This window comes from Amblyomma mixtum, chromosome 1 (genome assembly GCF_055824585.1).
Source record: "Amblyomma mixtum isolate Tamu chromosome 1, ASM5582458v1, whole genome shotgun sequence".
Classification (NCBI taxonomy): Eukaryota; Metazoa; Arthropoda; class Arachnida; order Ixodida; family Ixodidae; genus Amblyomma; species Amblyomma mixtum.
Genome location: NC_143012.1, coordinates 33,881,234 through 33,905,649, shown reverse-complemented (window position 1 = coordinate 33,905,649; position 24,416 = coordinate 33,881,234). Strand labels below are relative to the sequence as shown.

Below are 24,416 nucleotides of genomic sequence, written 5' to 3'. Positions count from 1 at the left end.
ATTGCACACAACGAAAAGGGTGGTGATGAATTTATGGAACATTCAATTATTAATTATCATTCAATTATTAATTAACATCCAGTTATCCGACACTCAGTTGTTAACATCGCTTCATGTACTGATCCCAAAGCATTCAGCGAGAAAATAAAAATTCATCTCATACAGATTTTGATCACTTCAGCGCACTTTGTAGTAAATGCTGTTTAATCTCGGCTTTGAACCCTGACATGATTAGAGCCCTTGTTATGTGAGTTTGTACGTTTTATTTTCTGTTTGTTATGCCTGTTCACATCGCCTTTCGCCGTTGCAAACCAATACGTCCCCCCTTATGCAAATCCTTCGGGGCTTTAACGAAACTCTAAATGAAAAGAATCAACTATGAAATACGCAAGAGTGCAGGGCTCTGCGTTAATTCTGGCACATAACCTGGGGGGGCACCCTAATGTGCACCGCAATCTCAGTGCAGAAAGGATTTTACACGCTGTCGTCACGTCCGAGTCGAACCCGCGACCATTAGCTTTGCAGCCGGAACACAGAGCCACTGAATCGCAACGGCTGGCCCAGACTAACAAGCAAGGGAAGTATGGACCTGGTGACATCCAGTAGGGTTTTTTTTAGTCCAGAGTTCGACGAAAACTCATCTGGCGAGGAAATGACACCACTGTGAAAAACCTAACACTCGCCAAGAAATTGAAGAACAGGGTAAGAAACAAATGTCGTTTCGGGACCCCTACGGATCCCTTGTTCACATATCATACATGTGAACAAGGGATCCGTAGGGGTCCCGAAACGTCATTTGTTTCTTACCCTGTTCTTCAATTTCTTGGCGAGTGTTAGGTTTTTCACAATAATGAGGGTTTTTTTTAGAGCCAGAGCTCTATTTCGCGACCGAAGCTGCAAAAGCCGGGACATCACTGTAGCTTTGACCCTGACCCTGAATGAATGAATGAATGAATGAATGAATGAATGAATGAATGAATGAATGAATGAATGAATGCCGCGACTGGGATTCGAACCCGCGGAGGTGCGAACAGATCAGCTTCGCTGGCCACTGCACGAGAGCACTATGCTATCGCCGCAGCCGATCACGCCTCGTGTAAACTGCAACACACCTTCGCACTGCGCATTACACATCGTCGTCGTCACCTAATTCCATCTGCGTTGCGAGCAGATGAGATCAGCTTAACCTCGACCAGAGCTTTACCTGAGTCTAATATCCTCGCCAGACGTGCCGACGATCCCCCAAGCAAAGCAAAACCATGAGCAAATCAAGCTAAACACATGCTTCCGCTAGTACGCTCGGATAACTACGTTAAAACCCTACCATTTTTAAGCATGAAATGCTTTTAGCCCCCGTTGTCGGCAGTGTGGTGACGTCACGCCGAGACCGAGAGCCATCATCCGGGCACTGAATTCCACTCATCCGGGCTCTGAAACGAGAACATCCGGGCACCGTACGAGACTTCACGAGATTTAACGAGACTCTCTAAGCCCTCCTACGCGACCGGCATGCAAGCGCCGGTTGGTCTCCAAATGAGACAAAAAATAACTGCTGCCAGTGCCTTCTCAATGTTTATCAAGATGTCAGTGGAGCTGTGAGTTTGATAATGCACGGAATTATAATTTCCGATTTCTAATAACGCGTGCAAAAAGCACATAAATGCCACGTTACACTTCGTTGTCATACGTGATCCGGACGAGAAGCGCTGCGTTCAAAGGGCAAGGCATCGCGCCGAACGGGTGGTGGCGTTCCTCCCTTCCTTTACGGTGCGGTTCGGGTGTCCACCGAGATGGCAGAGAATTACTGCGCCATTTCCTTTCCTCAAAAAACCTTGCGTTCAAAGGGCAAGGCATCGCGCTGAACGGGTGGTGGCGTTCCTCCCTTCCTGTACGGTGCGGTTCGGGTGTCCACCGAGATGGCATTAGGCCCGTAAACATTTCATGCTTACTCTACTCTCGTTTACGGGAGAGGCAGATATTTTCCTGTTGTTAAGCGCACGACCTTCATAATAGCAGAAAAAAACGGGTGTAGAGTCCAGATTAGGTGGCGAGCTTCTACGCAGCACTTTGAGAGAAATGTACAATTAACTGCGTTTCGAAGAAATAACGCATGCGAAACAGCCGGGAAATGCTCTGGCCCGGAACACTCCCGTTTTTTTTGTGTGTGTGTGCGTGTGTTTAATCTGCTAACACAGCGCCTTTCTCGCATGAGCAGAGAAGCTGCAACATCCCACATACACTGTTGCTTCGTGTTTGCAGCGAATAAAAAAAAATAAAGACAAAATTTCGGTCACTCCTGATCGCGAAAACTTTATTGGTAAACAAGTTTTCCGCTACCGACTTTTCTAGATGACCAGGCACGGGTATATACTACGACGAATACGCTATAAATTACGCTTTTTTTTTGTATTTTACGCTTATATTTGGGGGCTCCTTCGCGGACTGCAGCAACTATCGACCGTAGCGAATGTCTTCTTTGAAAGGGTTTTCGCTGAAAAGAAAAATGCTCGCTAATTTCGCAAGGAACCTTACGCATGATTACGCAAGGGAACTTCTTGGCCCTTTTGGAGAGCCCCAACAAAGATTACGGCGTTCACGATTCAAGTTTGGACAAAAATAGAACGCGAGCGCTTCGGGGATGGTTTTATTTCTCGCGTGCGCTCTAGCTCTCGGGGGAGCGTGAGCTGGGCTGTCCTTTTTTTGCGTTGTGCATGTATTGTGAAGCCCACTTGCGCAAGCTTTGGCGAACTTGTTTGGTCACTTTTCTGAAGCTGTTATAAAAGTGTGCCAAATTTCTTTAAATCAGGCAATCTTTTGCGCAAATGTGGTGGAGAGGAAAGAAGAAGTTTCTAATTAACCTTGAACAAAAGCGTATGCTCCGCTAAAATTCCAGTGTAAGTTTTTCTCTGGGTGAATTCACTCGCCTCTGTTCGCTTGCACGACTTTTTCGTTTTTCGCAATCTAATCACACGTATTTGATTTTAGAGGGTAAGCAATTGAAATGGCTGAATTTTCGAGGGCTAACTTTTTTCGTGAAAAAAAAAATTGGCTCTGGTTTGACCACGGTGTAAGAAACTTCTTACACCGTGGATTTGACCAATGGCCATCCCGAGTAGAATTGCGGAAGCAACGGCGCGGCAATCGCAGTGGTGGCGGCATTTCAGGGGGCACTTTGACTGTCTAAAGGCGCGTTCACACTTGCTCAAAAATCCAGCGAGAGAAGCGGATTCGTTCTCCGCAAAAGCAAGAACCTGTTCTCACTTGGTCACGCGCGGGCGAGGCGGATCCGCCGCGCCGCTGCTGTTTCTCGATTTTTCACACCGCGTCGCTGCTAGCGGCATACCCAGATATAGTGAGAAAACAACATAAATTTACGCTGTCTACGTACCATAAGCTTATGCATGCTTACGTACGTTAAACGCAGGCGCATTCTCACTTTTAGTTCAGCGTATGCTAGCACAGACGCAAAAATAAACTAAGTCTATAGTGGCATCATCTGGTTGTGAGGGCGAGAACCATTGCTGTCAACAAACCGACTCGGCTGTTAAGCCTAGGAGCGGCAGAATCGTCACTCTGAATAAAAAAAAAAGCAAATTTATCACTTATACGTTTTCTTAGAGGCGAGGTGAGAGGAAGCGAAAGACCTGTGCCGCATTTCTGGCCAGTGAACGCACTGAAAAAGGCAGCAACAACGAGAATTCAATCCGAAGCGGGGTGTCCGGCTTCGAAGGGCGCCGCCATGTTTGTCGCCGCGCCGCTTTCCGCCTCGCTCGGCGTCAAAAGCGGCAGATTCCGCTTCGCTGAGTAGAGGCGAAAGCGTTTTGCACACCACCTTGACTGCCTCTGTGGCACTGGGGATGTCACCACTGGATGACGTCAAACTTAATGAAGTACTAATTACTAAGCAATGTTAAATGACTAATTAATGTCTGATTGCTGGTTAGTGACTAGATACTAATTAGCTGCTAATTAATGACGCTTAAGCTTCGCCTTTAGGAGTGGAACGCGACAGCGTGTTGTAGCGCTGCCAGGGGGTCCACGGAACGCCCCCACCCGTTCGGCGCGACGCCTTGCTCGTTGGAAAAACCGTAAAACGGTGCAGTCTTCGTCAAAAGTATAAAGACCAAGCGATCCGCTTCTAACACATGTAGTAGCAGGGTTCTTGTTGCATTGGTTTGGTTTGGTTTGCTTTATGCGGTTTAACGTCCCAAAGCGACTAAGGCTATGAGAGACGCCGTAGTGGAGGGCTCCGGAAATTTCGACCACCTGGGGTTCTTTAACGTGCACTGACATCGCACAGTACACGGGCCTTCTTGTAGCATTCGTGGAACATTAGTGGAAGTCCTAAGTTTAGGAGTGCTGAAGGAATAAAGTTCTTGGCAGCTTCGAAACATGTCAAGCCCGGGTAATCTGGACAAATGCTTATAGTTTGCACGTCTGCCACAGGTATCACGTAGCGCTGAACGCTCAAAATCATCGCGGAATTTCGGAAGTTCAGCACATCCCATTCATTTTCTAGGCCCTTTTGAAAAAGATTTTTCAGTCAATAGGAAGTGTCAGCCATGATATTTACAGCCTGTGCCCCGCCGCGGTGGCTCAGTGGTTACGGCGCTCGGCTGCTCACCCGAAAGACGCGGGTTCGATCCCGGCTGCGGGCGGCGGAATTCCGATGGAGGCGAAATTCTAGAGGCCCTTCTACTGTGCGATGTCAGAGCACGTCACAGAACCCTAGGTGGTCGAAATTTCCGGAGCCCTCCACTACGGCGTCCCTCATAGCCTCAGTCGCTTTGGGACGTTAAACGCCCATAAATCATATAGGCAGTCTGTAGACTACTTAGACTCTATTGCCTTCCTATATATATATCGTTTCGTCTATTCAATGTCAATAGACTGTGCATAGACAAAAGTCTACAAAAAGTGTATGGCCATAAGTTTATAGATTGTCTATAGACTGTCTATAGAATGTGTATTGCCTATATGTACTGTTTTCTAGGATTTGTCTATGGACTTTATAGACAGAAGTCTATGGACCCTCTATAGACTCTCTAAGAAACCTTTCTTTAACTGATAAATTTATAAAAAGGCCCGTAAAAATGACCTAATTAAGATATTTTATTTTGCCATATATTTCTTTCCACGTGAGATATTTGAAATCTAAATGCATATTCGAAATCATCATTCAATGGTTTACCTTGGTGCTAAGTTTCAGAAAGGTATGTTAACAAATAAAAAACAGTTTCTAATACCCTCATCCCCCCTTAAAGGCGAAGCTTAAGCGTCCTCCAAAATTTTATTGCCTAAGAGCGTAAGATTAAGTGCTTTGTGAAATTCATATAAAAGGCTTGGGCTGAGCAAAGAACGACACACCGGAGTGACAAAAAAAACTGAAAGCCATTGCACACTTATTAAGCTCTTCGGCAGAGGGTGAACGCAGAACTTGTCAATATGCTTGTGTTCGGGAGAATAGGGTGCTGACGTTGAGGGTAAGAAAGCGCCAGGATTATTCCGTTGTTTTTGTGGTCGATTATTTTGATTCCGAAGTAGAAAGTACCGGAAGTTCGCTTTCTGGTGGCGGCAAATGTATGCAGAGTGCGTTGCTGCCAAATGCTGTCGCAACCAACGCCAGTACGTCCGTACAGCTCCCTTTCGTTTTCAGAGACGACTGAAAATTAGCTTGACATTGATCAATGAAAGCACGCAGTCTGATGGCCAGGAATTGCCTACCTTAAAACCACAGGCATCGGTTCCCGTGCTGCCAGGTTTGTCAACAACGGGTTTATAGTTCACAATCACAGAAACACAATGGGGAAAAAATTGCCAGTGGCTTACTTAGCTCGGCTATGCCAGGATATCCGTGGCGAAAGTGTGTTATAAAGCATGCGACACAGCTGGCAAAGCGAGCGGAGGCGAGCGCAATGACGAGGCAAGTGGTGTGACGTCATACCAAACAGCGGTGGCGGCTCCGCGGTGAGGCGCGCGGTGTGACGTCATTCCAGATGGCGCGGCGAGCGCGCGGCGTCCGCCAGCTGCGGCGGTTGCTAGGCAACGGCTCAAGGTCGGTCTCTGTGCCTCCTCGGAGCACCGCCACAGCGAAATCGCACGTTCACGGCCAATGTAGCTTTCGCTACAAAAAAAAAAAAATTGTAAGGGTGGTGAAGGCAGGAATTCTTTCTCCTGTTGCAGAGAGGCCGTGCCTGCGGCACTGGTCCTTCGAGCGGGTTCCCCGCTTCCAGCTGGTGGGCTTCGAGGATCGGGTGGTTTCCGAGGTGGTCGACCAGGACGGCTGCCTACAGCTGTGCGCCTCCGAGACAAGCTTCGTGTGCCGCTCGACGCGCTACGAGGCGTCTCGGCAGCGATGCGTCATAAGCAGGCACGACCGACGCACCGCCGCCGAGTCCTTCCGCAGGACGGCGCTCGACGACGCCGCCTCGGCGGACGTGCTCTACAGCGAGAACCAGTGCGTCTCCGGTGAGTCCTTGTTGTTGTTGTGACTGAGAGAAGGATGAAAAGGAAATTGCACGGGCCTGCTACTGGCTCGAGCCAAGCCACCACCGCTGCCACGTGCAGATAGAGGAGAGTTAAAAGAGCAGAGGAAAGAGAAAAAAGGAAAGAAAAGATGCGCATCGCGGCAGCAACTGCGTTCGCTGCTCAAAAAACAGATAAGCGGCCGAAGCCGCGCTCGCCGAAGCGAGGACAGATACCCGGTGAGTTGTTGTTGTTGTTGTTGTGACTGAGAGAAGGATGAAAAGGAAATTGCACGGGCCTGCTACTGGCTCTAGCCAAGCCACCACCGCTGCCACGTGCAGATAGAGGAGAGGTAAGAGATCAGAGGAAAGAGAAAAAGGCAAGAAAAGACGGTGAGTCCTAGAAACCCTTTGTTTAAATATGCCCAGCTTTCTTGGGCATCGTCAACTGGCGCCATCTGTCGTCTATAGCGAACACCGCGTGACAATGGCGAGTAGACATAACTTCACCAACGAAAGTACTAGACACCAGGAGAAGAACACAGGACAACGCTGGACTAACAACTGTCCAGTGACTTGTGAGTTGTTAGTCCAGCGTTGTCCTGTGTTCTTCTCCTCCTGTCTCGTACTTTCGCTGGTGAAGTTATGTCTGAAATACACCAGCTATAGTAGTATACAACTTAAGTCTGCAGTGAAGCTCCTCCCACATTCACCCTCCGCGCACAAAATTCCTCCACGACAAAAAAGTAGTCCGCTGGTTTAATGTTTCTTGTTACGTAAACAAGAAGCCTATCACAAGAAAAAGAATTATGAGCTCTAGAATTTTGATGCATGGATTGTTTGATATAGTGAAACAGTAAAAAGCTGATTTCGTTTACTGTTGCGATTGGCCAGCGGATTAATACAGGACGCCGCGAACCGCGTCCCAGTGTTAGCAACTGCTTTTTTTTTTTTTTAAGTTGTATCCTGCTATGGTTACCTCGTGACAATGGAGATATTTTCATTTATAACTGAGAGAAAGCTACAGCTTCCAGTGAAGTGGTGCTCGAAGATGTTGATACCGATGGCTAACTCTTTTTTACGCCTGCGTAATATGACTTTCAAAATGCTTCCCGCACTCTCATCGCAGAGTTTTGACGGCCATATGAAATTTTTGCGGGGTGTACCGAGAATTCGAAATTGCCGCGGTAATTTTTGATTGCCCGGCGCCACGCAGCACGCAGTGGCAGCCGCTCAAACTAGAAGCGCTTGTCGAGACACCTGATGAGCTTGAATCAGATGCGGTCTGCCTGAATCGGGCTTGCATGCCTCGGCAGTTTGCGAACGAGGATCGGCAGGTTGGAAGACGACGGCTTAAAACCGTCTCTTTGCACAGGTCGCTGCAACAGGAAAGGAAGCAGGGAAAGGAAGCATGATTAGTCTAGAATTATGTGCGACAAGCACAATTTATTCTGTTGTCTAGCTGGTTTTCCTTTTGTCGTATATTATTCAATCGTCGTTTTTAACTTCATTAAGAAAGGAACCGAAAGATTCCCTTTTTTATGCAAATTGATTGTTCCCTTTATTACTGGAGGCACCTTACTTATTTGAGGGTTCGAAGCAGCCTGTAGCCTGACGAAGAGGATACGCGCAGTTTGGTTTATCTTTTGACTGATGCAAGTGTTTCTAGAAAGCTCCACGGGCTTATTAAACGACAGTCCTTTACTTGGTGGCGTAACGAGGATCCATGTTCGCTAGAAAATAGCGGCTGTGGTCCGTAATTATTTGAAGCTGCAGTGTCTCTTGTCGAGTGAGCTTCGCTTGTAAAGGGATTGGGGAGTCGTGTGGTGCGTTTCCAAATTGTGTACAGTGCAATATGGCTTCCATTACACATACCGGCAGTCAAGGATGTACCCAGTAATTAGCAAACAAAGGCATACTAAATGGAACAGAAACTTTCTGGCATCACCAAACGCCACTACGGCTATCAAGATGATCGATCCAGTAAGCAGCCTTGTACGCAATTCCGCTTATGTTTCAAGACGCTCAACTCCCGTCACTGAAAGATTAACGTAGAGTCTGTTTATGCTCGGCAGACTCCTTAAAGTGGAAACCACGCAGAGGTCTTATGTTTGGAGCTTGTCTCTTCAGCCTCGAAACGCTGGAAATTAAAATTCGTGTGTTTTATCGAACCACCATGGCAACATTTTCTTTCTATCATTTTTTTCTCGTTGTTTCTCGCAGAGCCTCCGCGGTGCAACTTCCGCCCGCTGCGCGGCCGGTCCCTGAGCCGGGGCCACGTGTTCGTGGACGAAGAGGCGACGTCGCACGCCCTGTGCCAGGAGTCGTGCGTCAACCACACGGTCTTCGTGTGCCGCAGCTTCGTGTACGACCAGTCGCGCCGCCTGTGTCTGCTGAGCCCCGACGACAGCTACAGCGCCCAACAGGAGGCCACACCCTCGGCCGCCGAGGAGAGGGCGGCGTCCGACGACGACGCGGCGCTCCTCTTCGAGAAGGGCTCCTGCATCGACGGTGAGTCTCTCTCTCTCTCACCCCTCCCCCCTGTTCTTGTAGCCCGGTACGACGCCGTCTCACATTTGGTGACCCAGTACCAAAGTTGCTGTCCGGAAGACTCAAGAGTGATCTTAATGCTGTCCAGAACTGGTGCGAGCAATAGCTGATGGAACTTAACCCTCATAAGTGCAAGCTTTTATCTGTCCACCGCCGTCGTAATCCTCTTATTCGTTCCTACGCAATCTCTGATGTGTCCATAGAACCAGTTCGGTCCTACAAGTATTTAGGCGTAACTCTTTCCACTGATCTTTCCTCGAGTTTGCATGCCAGTAACACAATATCATCAGCCAACAGAACGCTAGGATTCCTAAAACGTCATCTTCATCACGCTCCTCAACATGTTAAGTTACTAGCCTATAAATAGTTCGTCCGGTCAAAGTTGGAATTCGCATCACCAGTTTGGAATCCTCATCAAGCTTATCTCATTAATTCTCTTGAGACCGTCCAAAATCGCGCGGCCAGGTTTATTCACGCATCCTATGCTTTTGACATTAGCGTTTGTGCCTTGAAAACGGCATCCGGTTTACCGCCCTTATCACTCTGTCGTCGCACTTCCAGCTTATCCTTGTTTCATAAAATCTGCAATAGCCCCATGCGCACCGCTCCTTATATTCTTCCTTCCCCAGCACGCATATCACTCCGCACCAGTCATCATTTTCATGTGGCCCGTCCACTCTCGCGCACTGCACCTTCGCCAATTCCTTTTTTCCCCGAATAGCTGCAGACTGGAACGGCGTTCCAAGCGACATTGCCACCATCACTTGCTCATCCAGGTTCAATGAAAATGTAACAAATTATGTACAGTTGTAAGAACGTTTTCCTTATTAGTTATCACCCCTTATGTAATACCCCAGGCATGGGGCCTTGAAGGAAATAAAAGGAAATGAAATGAAATTGGCAGTGGCTTAGCTCAGCTATGCCAGGATATGCGTAGCGAGAGGTACGGTATATCCCTGATTACGTCTAGTTTTGCTTATCGTCATGGCTACGTGTGAGACATTCAAGACGAGACATGTGGTGAAGGCGGCACCTGTTATTCAACTTTACTGACTGCCAGGAACACGGCCCATTGATTCGTAAAGTAACACGCGGCCGTTCGGTTGAAGGTGAGCGGCGTCGGCGCGCGGCGCCGGCAGCTTTGACGTCACTCGGCAGCTCCTCTCGGTCGGAGGCGAGCAGCGCGGCACCAACTGCGCGGCTGTGACGTCACTCGGATCCTCGCGCATGCGCACAAGTGCCGCCGAAAGCCCCCAGCAAAACGGCGAGACTATGGGTAATGTAGCACTCGCTACTAAAATGCACAGGCGAGCGTGCGATGTGATGTGACGAATCTGCGTTAGTAGTGACGGTTGTATACAGTCGTGAGAAATATGAAAAGGAACAAACGTTTTGTGCAAATATGCGAATTTGCTAGTTATTTCTCAACTAAATTTGAGAATTACTTTTGGATATTATTCGCGAGGGGGATAAATAGCTTGAAGTCAGAAAAGAACTGTGCTTGTTAAACATAGTTATGTAGTAATCAGTAGATGAATGCTCAAACTTTGTCCCCCTATATATCGTTCACGACTCTACATTTCACCTTTGCGTTCGTTGATCGCCTTCCTATTGCGTCTTTGATTTGATTTCGCCGTCGCTTTTTCGTTCCGCTTCTGCGTAGTCTTCTAGTGGATGGAGGCCTGGCGGGTAGGTGATGGGCTGGTTTATGACGCTTCTGGAGGGCGGAGTTAGGGTGGCACTTCTGAGAGTGCAGGCTTCACTAGCCGAGGCTTCTCTATGACGACGACGACGAAATTTTCACAAAGAGGCAGTGGAACTGCTATCGCAGTAAAACAGAGTATACCGGGAAAGGCCTTTGTTGATGTCGTGATGGGAAGAGAGCAGAATGGGTGAGGAAACAAAGGAGATAAGTGATATCTTAGCCGAGATCAAGAAGAAGAAGTGGGCAGAGGCAATTCATTCAATGCGAAAACAAGGTAACCGGTCGTGTCTTAGGATTACGGAGTGGATTCCAAGGGAAGGCAAACGTACCAGGGGCCAGGAGAGTGTTGGGTGGGCGCACGAGAGCAAGGTATTTGCAGGGATAGGAGTGCCATAGATGACACAGGACGGGGTTATTTGGAGGGAAGTGGGAGAGGCCTTTGTCCTGCAGTAGATGTAGTTAGGGAGATGACGATGCTGATGGTGATATTATGGCGTCTGCTTTCGCGTAGACAGCCTGTTGTCCTTTCGGGGAGAACTTATTATCATGATCATCATCATCAGCCTGACTACGCACGCTGCAGGGCAAACATCTCTCCCCTCCAAATTAACCCGATCTTATGCCAGCTGCAGCCACCATATGACTTTATCTCATCCGTCCAGCCAACTTTCTGCTATACCCTGCTACATTTGTGTCCACGTGGTATCTAGTCCGTTACCCTTGGCGATCATCGGTCATCTTGCCCTGGCATTACATGCCCTGCCTATGCCCATTACTTCTTCCCGATTTTGACTAGGATGTCACTAGCTCGCCTTTCTTCCCTGACCCGCTCTGATCTTAATGTATCTTGACGTTACACCTGTAATTTTTTTTCCTTAGATCGCTGAATTGTCCTCAATTTAAGGTGAACCCTTTTCTCTAGATTCCACTTTAGCCTTCGCTGAGAAGTAATTTCAGTTTATTCACAGCCGCAGTCCTGGAGCAAAGCTGACCATCAGAACTCATGACACATGAGTCCACAACTTCGCGATAGGACTTCATCTCGGCCGGTTTATGCAACTCGCTTGAATGAAGTATCGCTCTCATTTCCTTCCTCGCCAAGCTGTGTAGAGTTTATTGACGTCGGAAAGCTCGTGAGTAGTAACACTGAACTGACAGAAACAACATTTTACTAGGAAGTCGCTGCGAAAGCTAGAACCGAGGACTCAGGTAACCGTAAGTGGTGCTCCAAGAGGAGCAGGTATTTCGGCTCTGTTTATTCTCGCTGCGATGTGCTCGCGGCCTACAGGGATCTGAAGGCTGCGCATTGTTCGAGCACAGTGACTGCTGCTATGTCCTGGAAGCGGGACAATGGGGTTCGAAGGCCGGCTCTTTTGACCGCCATGTTGTTCTGCATTCATGATTGCATGTATACATGCTGCCTGCTAGTGATGTAACGTTAATGATAGCTATACAGCGTTACTTTTTTCGAAATTCGGGAACACTCACGACTGAGCGTGATCGAGGGGCCATATCCTAACTCTGCGCAGCGTTCGCTGAAGGCGCAGTTCTTAGAAAATATCATCGGTGGCGACGCCAGCATTAGCGTGCTTCTCTGAACCGACTTCTCGAGCCCTGCCCCCCCATCCCCCCATGCCACGTCCGGCAACAAGAGCACGATTACGCAAGGGACGACGGGAGGCCCTCCCCCCCAAGCGCTCGTTTATTCTTTTCCCTTTCCGAAGACGCGCAACTAGTTACTCGGCTCGTGCCGTCGCCTCAAGGACGTCTGCGCCGAGCCACCGAAAAACCAGTTGGCGCTCCCCGCAGGCTGGCAGCCCGGACTCGGCAACCGGGCAGGGCAGCCAACGCAGCCAGGGTCTTTGACTCTTTCTACCTTGCACTTTCGCTTTCCAACACTCGGCTGCCGCCGATCGAGCCGAACCGCCCGTCTCTCTCTGCGTGTTGTGTTTGCATAGTGGCCGCCGGCGCGCTTACCTGAGGAGGAGGAGTGGCGATGCTTCTTTCTGAGGCACGAGACGGACCGTCGGCGACCAGTCTCCGCATGGTTGCATGCTCGATGTTTGTTCTTCTTCTTTCTCGTAGGAAATGATGCGCCGGTGCGTTCGGCTTCTCTGCCGGAGCGGGAGAAGTGTCCTCATCCATTGTGTGCTCGCGCGCGTGGACAAAGGCGGACGGCGCGTGGCGTTCGTCCGGAGCCGTTGGCGACTTTATCGCCCGAAGTTAGTTCTGTTCAGCACGGCCAAACGTGGTGGTACTGTGCCGCTGTACTCAAGACACTTTGGGTGTTCTGAAGGCTACTGTAATCTCATTGAGGTGCCTAACCCTAAAGGTTCGCCGGGTAGTCCCTGTGTCTTCTCTGATGCGAGGACTTAATCAACTTCCACGTTGCACGGCCTAATCAACTGTCAGAGAAGACAAACGCGTCTGTAGTGAACATCAGATAGACACTGCGTTATGTAGTGTTTCACGACGTGTTCCTTCTAACTCCCCCAGCTTCGGCTGCGCTGCACAGAACGTCGTAAGACGCAGGCCTTGTGCAGTTAGCGATTCAGCTGCCGTGTTCGGGTTCTGCTTGGAAAAGGCGGAGAGTCCGAAATGCGATTAGGGAATTCTGCCTAATGGTGTGGACAGTCCAGTCGACCGTGGACCGTCTGGCGCGAACGTTGACACCGACCAAGTCGTCTGGCCGGGTTGTACCACGGTCCGCCGGCGTCCTATGGCACAAATGTATCACTCGACGACAATGGCGCGAGGAAAGAGAGGTATAAGCGCAGTGAAGATGCACCGCACCTAAGCTTTGTAACATTTCAGGAATCTGCAAGCTTGCAGCCTTGTAACAGCCGCGTAAACTGCACGTTGCTGTGTTTACTGCTGACTTTATTTGCACGTCTGTTTTGCTTCATTGAGGCTACTTACTCAATATTAGAGAATTATATTTGCGTTTTGCTGAATGAAAATAGTTGACAGGGACACCTATTTACCTTATATGTTTGCAACGCGATAGCATTAGAAGCTGTTGATGCCTTCATCGGAAGTGACGTCACTTTCCTCCGGCAAATGGGAATTCACAGGTCTGATGACGTCACTTCCCTGCAACCAACAGCCGAATTTTTTTTCCTGATGAAATTTTTAATGCTCTCGAATTAAAGAGTATAGGATCAATTCTGGTCCTGGAGAGAAAGAGATAATCTTCGTTATGAGATATCTTCGTCATGAAGAATCACGCGTCGAGAAGGCTTTGATCTTTTGAGCAAGGTCGAACATAGGCTAATGTGGTTTCGAGCTGTGATATGGACAGAGACTTCGGGAATTTGATATGGGGGCGTGGGAACTAAGATCCCAATGAGTACTGGAACTCTATTGGACGTCCTGTGGACGTCCTAAACGTCCACAAGACGTCCAATGGAGTTTGAATGCGCATTGGGGATGAGACATGGGTACGAGTTATCAAAGTAGCAGCTGCATTGTATACTTCGAGGTCTGCTGGCGTTTTTAGCGTGCATAATGCGTATAGTGGTCGCTATGGAGGTAGTAAGCTTGGGCGCTCCGCCTGTACGTGCTGTCGTGCGGACAGGGTACACCTCTGCACTTTCAGTTCACTGAATGTAGCCTTTCTTGCGGATTTGAGGGTGTTTCGATGTACAGCCCGCCTAGATCTTTGACTAGCGTACGCGACGTTGGCGTTTTCTGTGCTCCTGCGTGTTACAACGGAACTAACCTCTAAGCAGAGTCTAAGCAGAGGCTCACCAAGCCCTTGCCTGGTATTGCCCTTTCCGCAAGTTTGATCCTCCGTGAGGCGCAAGCCGTCGCGCACGCTAGTTAAAGGTTTGGGCAGCTGCACTTTACCGACGAAGAGCCGTCACGTCTTGGGGCTCTTGTGCCACATTAGCTCACAGATTAGCACTGTTATTGCTATTACAAGAGATTATTATTACTATTTCAAGTACTTGGGTTATTGTTTCCAGTTGATTACTCGGCATTTTTTGGTGAACTGGTACGCATGCGTAGAGAGTTACCAGAGACAAGAAACCGAAACGCAGTGCCAGTGGACGGCGGATCGTTCGCGAATGCGAGAATGAGAAGTTTTTATGGGAAACATTTCGAATAAAACGCCCTGCAGATGCAGCGGCAATGGTTTGCTTTGGTTTATGGGGTTTAACGTCCCAAAGCGACTCAGACTATATGGGATGCCGTAATGAAGGGCTCCGAAAATTTCAACCACCTGGAGTTCTTTAACGTGCACTGACATCGCACAGTACACGGGCCTCTAGAATTTCGCCTCCATCGAAATTCGACTGCCGTGGTCGGGATCGAACCCGCGTCTTTCGGGTCAGCAGCCGAGCGCCGTAACTGATCCACCGCGGCGGCTGGCAGCGAAAATGCTCCGAAAGGACTTCATTTTGACCTTCTAATGTTTGGTCTATGATATTTTGTTGCGGGGCGCGGCACTACCACGGCAAGCTCTTGCTCCATGGTCGTCTATTCCTAATGCTTGTCCTGTATTCTTTGTTTTTATTTTTTCCTGCGCAGTGGAAATGCGCTGCGAGGCGACCGCCATGACTGCCATCATCCAGGTGACGTCATCGTTCCGCGGCAGGGTCTACGCAGTGGGCCACCCGCACCAGTGCTTCTCGTCCTCCGTCACCGACACCGGTCACGTGGCTCTCACCGTCCCACTGCATGGACGCCAGTGCGGCACCAAGAACCTGGTACGCCATGCACCAACACCGTCACCGCAGTTCAGGCAGAACTTCTATTAGACGTTATTTTGGAAACCTTGCGAATGCACTGAACCGCAGTTGAGGCAGAATTTCTATGAGTCTTTATTTTACAAACCTCGCGATGCAATGAACTAATTTTACAGGCTATACAGCAAAAAAAGAAAAAAAGAAAGATAGGTGTCCTTATTGCCATGTTATGTAACACCCCGTTTAAAAACGATAGTGGTGTAGAAGTGCTCTGTTTTCCAAAGGCAAGTAAGAACATCTGCAGCATGCGTCTGTCATTTTTATGTTTTTTCTATGTATTTTGTTTCAAACAAAGGGCAGTAGAAGGTGATGGCTACGATGTGTCGTGTTTACGTGTTCTCATGTGTACCCTATAGGCCTCGTGGAGAATTGTATGAAACTCAACATGCAGTGTTAGGGGTGATCATGAGCTTCAGGGCAAGAGTTCTGAAATGCAGACTGTCTACACCCGCGTCTTAATTGCTCCTTTCAGGGCAACGGAACTTTCTTAAACAGCATCGTCGTCCAGCACCACCCGTACGTACTGCAGAGCTCCGACCGCCGCATCGACATCTCGTGCGACTACGAGGAAGTGGAGCGCAAACTACGTGGAGGCAAGCAGGTTCTCGAAGGGTGAGCGCGTGCTTTCATTTTGCGCTGTCTTTCTTAACGGAGTAGTAGACAGTAAGCTGCAGAATAGAGTGATAGGTGATCACTCCGGCATCGGCTTTCAAGCAGTGAGACCTTTGTAGTGATGGGTTTCGTGGCCTTCACCATGTTACATGCTGACCGGCTGTGAGCACTCGGCGCCATCACTGTGAAACTACTAGCGAGAGCTTCCTGCCGCTGCTCCCAACCCTTACAAATTTTTTTAGATTCTATAAACTTCTGTCTATAAAGTATATAGACTATTAATAGACAAATCCTAGAGAACAGCCTATAGGCAATACAAATGCTATACAGTCTATAAATAATCTTCACGTTTATGGCCATACACTTTTAGTAGACTTTTTTCTATAGAGAGCCTATAGACTATGACTAGAGAAAAATAACTGCACGAAGGCAATAAAGTGTATAAGAATTTTATAGACTGTCTATAGACCATTTTTATAATAGAGGAGTCCGAAGCGAAGTTGGAAGCTGGTTTCACATCAGCGTGCACCCGGTGGAAAGAAAAATACAAGTGTTATATCATTTCTGATGTTTTGTATTATAAACACTGCCATGATAGCTACAGAGTGTCGTTTCTAATCTTGGGTTATTTTTAAGATGAATACTTCGTTCAAATATTTTTTTATGAACATAATATGAATAATTAGCCAGCATGGTTTAACTATCTTTCAAGAAGAGTCTGGTCCCGTTAATTTCCGTTAAATAAAACGAAACGCCAAGCATTTACTTATTTTTACTTATTTTGTTTTGTACTTTTTGCACTGTGCTTATTGTGCCCCTCCTGCCAGGGCCCTTCACTGGGCCTGCAGTATGCTCTAAATAAATAAATAAATTTGTTTCAGGATAACTTAATTGTGCCCGCTTCCGTGGCTGAGTGGCCATGGGGATGTACATAGCTGCTCGGGCGGTACCAGCTGCGGCGGCCGCACTTCGACGGAAGCGAAATAAAAAAAAAAACGCCTCTGCACTGCGATTTCAGTGAAAGATGCAGTACTAAAACGCAAGAGTTTGGATGACTATCAAGAAATTAAGTAAAACTACGATAATAAGTTTCGGCTGGTGGTAAAGCGCAGTGTTGTTGCTTTCCTGAATTTCTTTGTCGGCGCCTGCATTTTCTCGTTTTAATATGATTGCTTCCGACCAGACGAGTTTTCATCTAGCTCTCGGTTTCAAAGTTAAAGCATCCCAGGCGTTCGAAATTAACCAGGAACCTTGCACTATGACGCCCCTCACGGCTCATTGTGTTTTCATTCTCACGTAGTGAAGACAGCAGTCCGCCGTGCACGAAAACAGCGAAAAGGGCTTTCAAACGAAACTCTTTATTATACTCTGACTTGCGCCCCAAAATATACTCGGTGGCGGTGTAGCAACAAGCATGCTCGGCGGTCGTCGAGCTGAATGCCTGTCGACCTCAGCTGCACTCAATTTAAAGATGATAGCGAACTTTCGAGATACGCATGCAAAGTTATCACAACATTCTGGAACAACGTATAGAATCGGCTCCACCTTGATACGATCAATCGAGGTAAATCTGGTCCTGTCTTGCGTTACAAAGTGATAAAGCGGAGTGCGGACAGCTTTGAAGAATGAGCACTACAAAAATTTACGGCATTATGTTGTCACTAACGGTAACTACAGATTAACTGCAACATAATTAACTAGATGAAAGTCTGAAGCGCACGTAGTTGGAGAATAGTAAACATGACAGAAAACAACGCGTAGAAGCAGGACAACAGACTCAGCGATCTCTGTATGCCGTCTGTTTCTTGGCCTATCTCTAGGCGCTGTTTTCTGCTATGTTTAACATCATTAACTCAAAACAAGGTTTACTACTACTGACTAGCTATAAATTTACCAGTCCTCGTGGAACCGTCGGCATCGAAAAGAAGAGCGACTGATCTTGTTGTGTAGCATCGATCACAGCAGCTAGCTGCGAATTACATTATCATTTTTCGTCTCATTATGGTTTGGTTTATGGTTTAGGGCGGTTTAACGTCCCAAAGCAACTCAGGCTATGAGAGACGCCGTAGTGAAGGGCTCCGGAGATTTCGACCACCTGGGGTGCTGCACTGACATCGCACAGTACACAGGCCTCTAGAATTTCGCCTCCATAGAAGTTCGACCGCCGCCAAAAGCTCGGAAAAGGCAACCACTAGCTGTGTTGATAATTTGCCTTCTTGGTTGTTTGAGAAACTTGCATAAACTTATTCAGAGGAGCATATGTTGGTCTACTGGATCTAAATTTTGTTTATGCTCTGCGGTCATAAATTTGCGGAAAAATTTCACGGCGCGTGTAAAATTATATGGTAGGACCTCTGGGGCTGCATCTGTATTCCAGCCACTTATATTTATTGCATGCAAGAAGGGCGACGGCGTCAACCGGTTTAAATAAATCTATTTTACGAGGCAAGTAGTTATTCGAACGCCGCTTCCAGTATGGAAGCAAAGTTGCTTGGTCAGAGCGCTTTTTAGAAGAAAAATAAAAACCTAGCGGAGTTACGGCGGCTGTGCGAGTTTTAGTGTAGTTTCGCTGCATGCTGTACAGGAGAATACTTCGATTAAAGTCCGCGCCACTCTAGAAGAACGCCATCAAACGCGCTGTAATATTATAATACTAGGTTTATTGCGTTCAATTTTTCTTATTTTCTGCTTCATGGTGCGATCAGCAAGGAGTTTCTTGGGGTCGCAGTTTTTAGCGCGGTGCAGTTGCGTAATCTCGTACCAGCGACCCCGCTCCTAACGTTCGCGCTGACGCCCACCGCTTTTCATTAAGCCATTGCAGAACCGAGCGTGCAGCTTGCACCGAACACGAGGTGAAGTGAGCTAATGTCATCCAAACCCGGCAGAAAACCGGTTCGCTACTCTTCACGATTTCTCGCAGCGAGTTCAAACTTCAAAGGATGCGTTGCAGTTTGGGGTAGGGGCACACGGGAGGGGCGGTATATTGCGCCAGAATCGCAGCATTTCTCTGGAACGTAGATTGCAAACCTCCGACGCCGTGCATCAGGTCTCATTATGCATGCCTTCCGTGCTATGACGTGCAAATTCCCCGGCCCGAGTTTCGAAACCTGGCGCCGGCCTAATGACTCTGAGCGCCATGCCTCTAATGAAGACGAGCTGTTTCGCAACCAGTATCACCGTTCTCTCTCTCTCTCTCTATATATATATATATATATATATATATATATAACGCTGCATGTTCAAGATTCATACCAGAGGGATCTGCCGCGCCCTGCTATAGAGCCCGAATAAATCATGATATTCCTTTCCATTATAAGCAGTGTCAAGGGGAACGTTTTATCTCATGATAAATTATGCGTTCAACAAAGGCGCGAGATATTTCTTGTACCGTGCTTCGAGCAGCGAAATATTTCTCACAGAAGCAGTTAAAGTGGGTTTGCAGAGTTTTCTGCCCAAGGGAGTTCAGCTTAGCGTAAGAATGCATTGCACACGCCCTCTTACGGAAACGGGTTTGGAAGCCTACACTCGCGGCATTCTCAGTGGAAATATGTTAGTTTCATCGCGGATTAACTTACGTCGTTCCTGAAACAGAAGTAAAGGCGACAAACATTGTTGCCTGTCGCTTTAACTTTTTTTTTTTTTTTTTCAATGAGGAGGCGCTGTATTTCGTCTTACATTCAATTCAAAGATTGCGCATTCCTAGATCCGACTGTTGGCCCTGTTAAATTGTTAGATATGCCAATTAAGCTTGGGGGTGCACGCACTTTTCTTGGCGTAGTTGTACGCAAACTTCCTTGATCCTATGAGTAGTCCATCGTTTAAATACATTTTTTTTTTTGCGAATGGGCTTTGCGCTATTATTAATTTAGACCTGTACAGCCTACCTACACTCTTAATCGTGTTCCACAGCTGTTACAGCTGGCAAGGGGAACTTAAGGGGAACTTCAAAAATTATTAATTATTCCCGTATTACAAATCTACTCCACATTGGGGGTTGCCCCTAAAGCATTTGACCACTAAGTGGAACTGTGTTGCAGATACAGATAGGAATGAAATATGTGGAGCAAGTTTTCTGTTCACTCAAAAAAGTCCCTTGCGGAATAGCCTTCCACATGCATGTCTCTGGATATCCTTTCCGCTTATATTTTCACGGTTACATAGAACTGCGTTTCATACAAGGGACAAACGGAAATCACAGAAAAAAAAAATGCATTATTCGTTTATGGCCCCAGTGGAACTTATGCTTGCAGATCTAGCAGTTCCCGGCCAAAGAGCTCCACAAAACTCAAGCGAGTGACTTAACAATGCGCCGCACAGTAATGATGAATGGGTAAAACAAGGCTATTAGGAGTAATTCCTCATTAACATCCACTTGAGCACAGCTATACGGCTAAAGAAGAGAATACAGACAGAGCAGTCGTTGTCATTCTTGGTTAATTACGAACTGTTTCTCACCTTCCTGTATCCCGTCTTTGCGCTTGCCGTTTTATGAGTCAACTAATTCGAACTGGCAAGTAAGCAGCGCCCCGGCTTGCAAAAAAGCCAGGCAAAGATTCAAGACTTAAATGTGTAGAGAAGTTAGGACTAGGGTTGCCCTTACCATTCATAAATTTAGAGCTTAAGAGGTTCCATAAGTTGTTCGCTACACGGCTGAAAAAATTGCCTGGACACTTTGGCAACTAAAGAGTCGAGAGGCGGAAGCCGAGGACACTATGTCGTGACGACTTCCGGTGGATGTGACGTCACACCATTCCCGTGGCTATATCGATAACGAAATTGTACACCTTTGGGGGTGTTAAGTGTTAATTACGCTTAATTGCACATTTATCCGTCTAATCTGGCACAAATCCGACGTTTTTCTGACGTCACATCGTTTTTGTGGCTATATCGACGTCTGCGCTATTTCGACGCAATTTCGACATTTTTGGCTATAATTAATTAAGTCATTAGCCTACAGTCATCAAACTTGGCTTCTAGGTTTATTTTTCCTCCTTTATCTGAAGCAACCATTGGTTTTCTTCTATCTTTTTTAGTTCCCGAGTTAGACGCGTGTTACAGGCTTTGTTAACGGACGACAGTATAAGCCATAAAAGGCTTTCGCGTTAAAAACAAAAACAAAACAAACCCCATTGGCTGGTTACTTTCTACAAACAATGTACCTTAATAGAACACGGAAAATTAGTAACCATAGTAGCTTCTGCTCTGCTTAAGAGCTATTCGTTCTCACCAGCAGGTAAAATGTGCGGAGACCAAGTTAATTATAACTAAATATCACCCAACAGGAGAGAGCACACCAATGTTAGAAGAATAAAAAACGATTTCTCATGTTAGGCTGTTTGCCTTCCCAGACTGGGGCGACATAGCGAAATCCAAGCGTCAGAATAAACGCTGACCAAATAATGAAACTCCTTCTTGTAACAAGAACGTCGTGAATCATAGGCCTTCTGGGCCATCGTTTCAAAGGAGGAATAAAACAACAACAACAAAACGAGCATATGAAAGTATAGTATATTGCAAAAATTAAGCTTCTAGGGAGCCTGCTGAACACATTTAATGGAAGTGGCTTACTCCCACTTTAGTTTTTTTTCATTTTTTTTTTCAGGGTGTAACCTAGTTTCGGTCAGCATATATGCCATGCTTACTTTTTTTTTCTCGTGCTGCGCTATCACTTACGAAGTAGCTTGGTGCCCGTATTCTTGAGAGTGCGCAACTAAATGAAGTGGATGCCCTCAAACGAGCTCAAATGAAGTGGATGTTCCGTGCCAGCTGCCTGATTAATACAGCGCAGTCGGGTCTGACATCCGTTTCAGTAAGCCTGTTTCTACGTGTAAACTCAGGCACTTGTTTCTATCTTTCTTTTGCATTTTTCCTTCTTTCGTTTCTTTTTTTGTTTCTTCTTTCTTTTTCTGCGTATGCGGAGTGATGTGTCGTAAATGCAGAAACAAACACAGATAATTTACCTCTCTGGTGAGTTTTTTTTTTGTGCATGCATACCGCCTTTCCGGGACTCCTGCCGCCTGTGCTTTATTTGAAAAAAAAAAAATGTTCCCGAAGATGGCTGGAGTAATCGAGCGTTCTCCCGGCCCTCCGTTCCAGCCGTCTTCTTCCCACTTTTTATTCCTATTCTTCTTAGTCACTCTGAGGGGGTTCATTTTCGTGGGCGCACAATGTACGCTTTATATTCAGAAACGCGTTCACGACGCTTACTTTTCTTTGTTTTTTTTTCTACCCCCCTACCCCCCCTCCCCCCTCCAAGTATCTTCAAACGCCTTCGCCACTGTAGAAAAATCTTCATTTCCCAGTAGCATTCACGCGTGCGCTTTGAATCCGGTTCTGTTATATATGTGACTGAAGCGTAGCGGATGGAATGAATGAGAAATAAGTGGTAGGAACCGGCTGCGGAGGATTTGTCATTACGGAGACGGCGGAATAAGGAGTTAAAAGAAGACGATACCGAGGAGGCTTCCAGAAAGAGTTTTTTTTTTAGTGTGGAGCGCAAATAGGAAATAAAAAAAGTCCTTGTTTTAATTGGTACTTTCCTTACTAGGTTTTATAGCTCTATCCTTTAGTTTTCACTAAAGGAATTTTTTTTTGATGCGTCATTCGCACAAACAAAAAAACCTGTCTTACCGCTAAGAAGCGCAAATACATAATTTGACCTTCTGCGCTGTGGTTGTGGAGCCGATGTAAAACGCAGGCAGTTGCTGCAGATATCCCTCACAACAGCGGAAAAATAACTGATTACATCCTCGGCATGTTCGAGAGGCATTATAAATACTGTTAAGAATTTCCGGAGCTGTACTATGTAGTATATCGGCAAAAGTGTAGCATGAGAATTGACATTCAGAAAAGAACTATTCCGAGCATTTTTAAGGAGATATGTTTACTCCAATGCTAGCTTTGTAGCGTTTACACGAACTCAAGAGAGGTTGGGTTGAGGCCCGTTTTTGAAAGAAACTGTTAAATCATGGTGAAAAAAACAGCGCAAACTAAGACAGAAAACACAGAAAAAGAACACGCCATGCAAATAATCTATTTCCCCGAGGTTATGACGTAATGAAGTTGTGGTAGGTTACTGTATATATTATGTTTTTTTTTTTTTCTAATAGACCTTAGTTGCGAGTCAGCGCTTGTAGTGTCTCCCTTCTTTTTCTGTGCTTTCTGTCTTAGTTTGCGCGGTTTTTTCCACCATGAATTCACACCAACTAGCCCAAATGTCGGCTCTGCTACTGTTAAAACATTAAGAAGGAGAAAAACGGGTACGGTCCGCGCCATTACTTCTATAAACCTGTTGTTTGTCATTAATAACATACTCGACTCGCGCTCTGTCCGGTTCATGCAAACGCTGCGATTGGCCGCGTCGGCGCCTTACGTATGTGAGCAGTAATCCAGGCCACTCGACGACAGCCTGCAGTGATTCTTCCTCTTGCGTCTTTTGTATCTTTTCAAAATGCCTCTCCACTACAGACATAATATTAGTAGTTATTCACAGATTATGCACCAATAGCCTCACTGTCCTTTGCGTGGAATATTTCTGGTCCGTAGCTTTGCCTTTTCCAGCCTGGTGTCTTAGGCTTATCGTTTGTAATTACCAAGTGGCTATACAGTACTTTATGCAGGCTCTTGCTTAGGTAGTCGTTGGTTTTAATAAAGGCAACTTGAGGCTGTTTGCTATGTCGTATAAGTAAGAATGCTCTGATTGGTCTATTGGTCTATTGGGGTTTAACGTCCCAAAGTGACTCAGGCTATGAGGGACGGCGTAGTGAAGGGCTCCGGAAATTTCGACCACCTGGGGTTCTTTTACGTGCACTGACATCGCACAGTACACGGGCCTCTAGAATATCGCCTTCAACGAAATTCGGCCGCCGCGGCCGGGATCGAACCCGCGTCTTTCGGGTTAGCTGCCGAGCGCCATAACCACTGGGCCATCGCGGCGGGGCAAAGAAGAATGCTCTATCCTTGGAGGAATCTCCTTGGAGGAAAGAAGTATGTCTATCTTTGGAAGAATTTAATGCGGCTGCTTAAGAAAGTGGGGATTGTGTGACGTGACCACAGTTTTTCATTAATTAAACAATACATAAAGCAAAGCTAATTTTTGCATAACAGCGTACCAATACTAAGTGGATAATATGGTAGCCGTGATATTTTAGCACATGACTGGGTTTTAAAACTTCCAGTACCGCTGCACTTTACGTGCCGATGCGTACTTCTTGCTAGGCCGACTAATCACACAAAAAGTACCGATCGTTTCCGGGAAATACTCGCACTGTTGCTACGACTTCCGGGCCTTCGGTGAATTCACATCTCTGTCATCCATGGTGAAGTTTTAGCGCC

The 24,416-nt window shown here is 46.9% G+C and overlaps 1 protein-coding gene across 1 annotated transcript in view; it reads left to right on the top strand.

Moving 5' to 3' along the window:
- The window catches only part of LOC149365978 (uncharacterized), a 247,465-nt gene that overhangs the window by 195,577 nt on the left and 27,472 nt on the right, over positions 1 to 24,416 (top strand). Inside the window, exons 6-9 of the mRNA XM_089547446.1 lie at positions 6,184 to 6,468; positions 8,688 to 8,975; positions 15,253 to 15,431; positions 15,943 to 16,082. Of these exons, the coding sequence (XP_089403572.1) occupies positions 6,184 to 6,468; positions 8,688 to 8,975; positions 15,253 to 15,431; positions 15,943 to 16,082 (892 nt within the window). The remainder of the gene's footprint in view (positions 1 to 6,183; positions 6,469 to 8,687; positions 8,976 to 15,252; positions 15,432 to 15,942; positions 16,083 to 24,416) is intronic.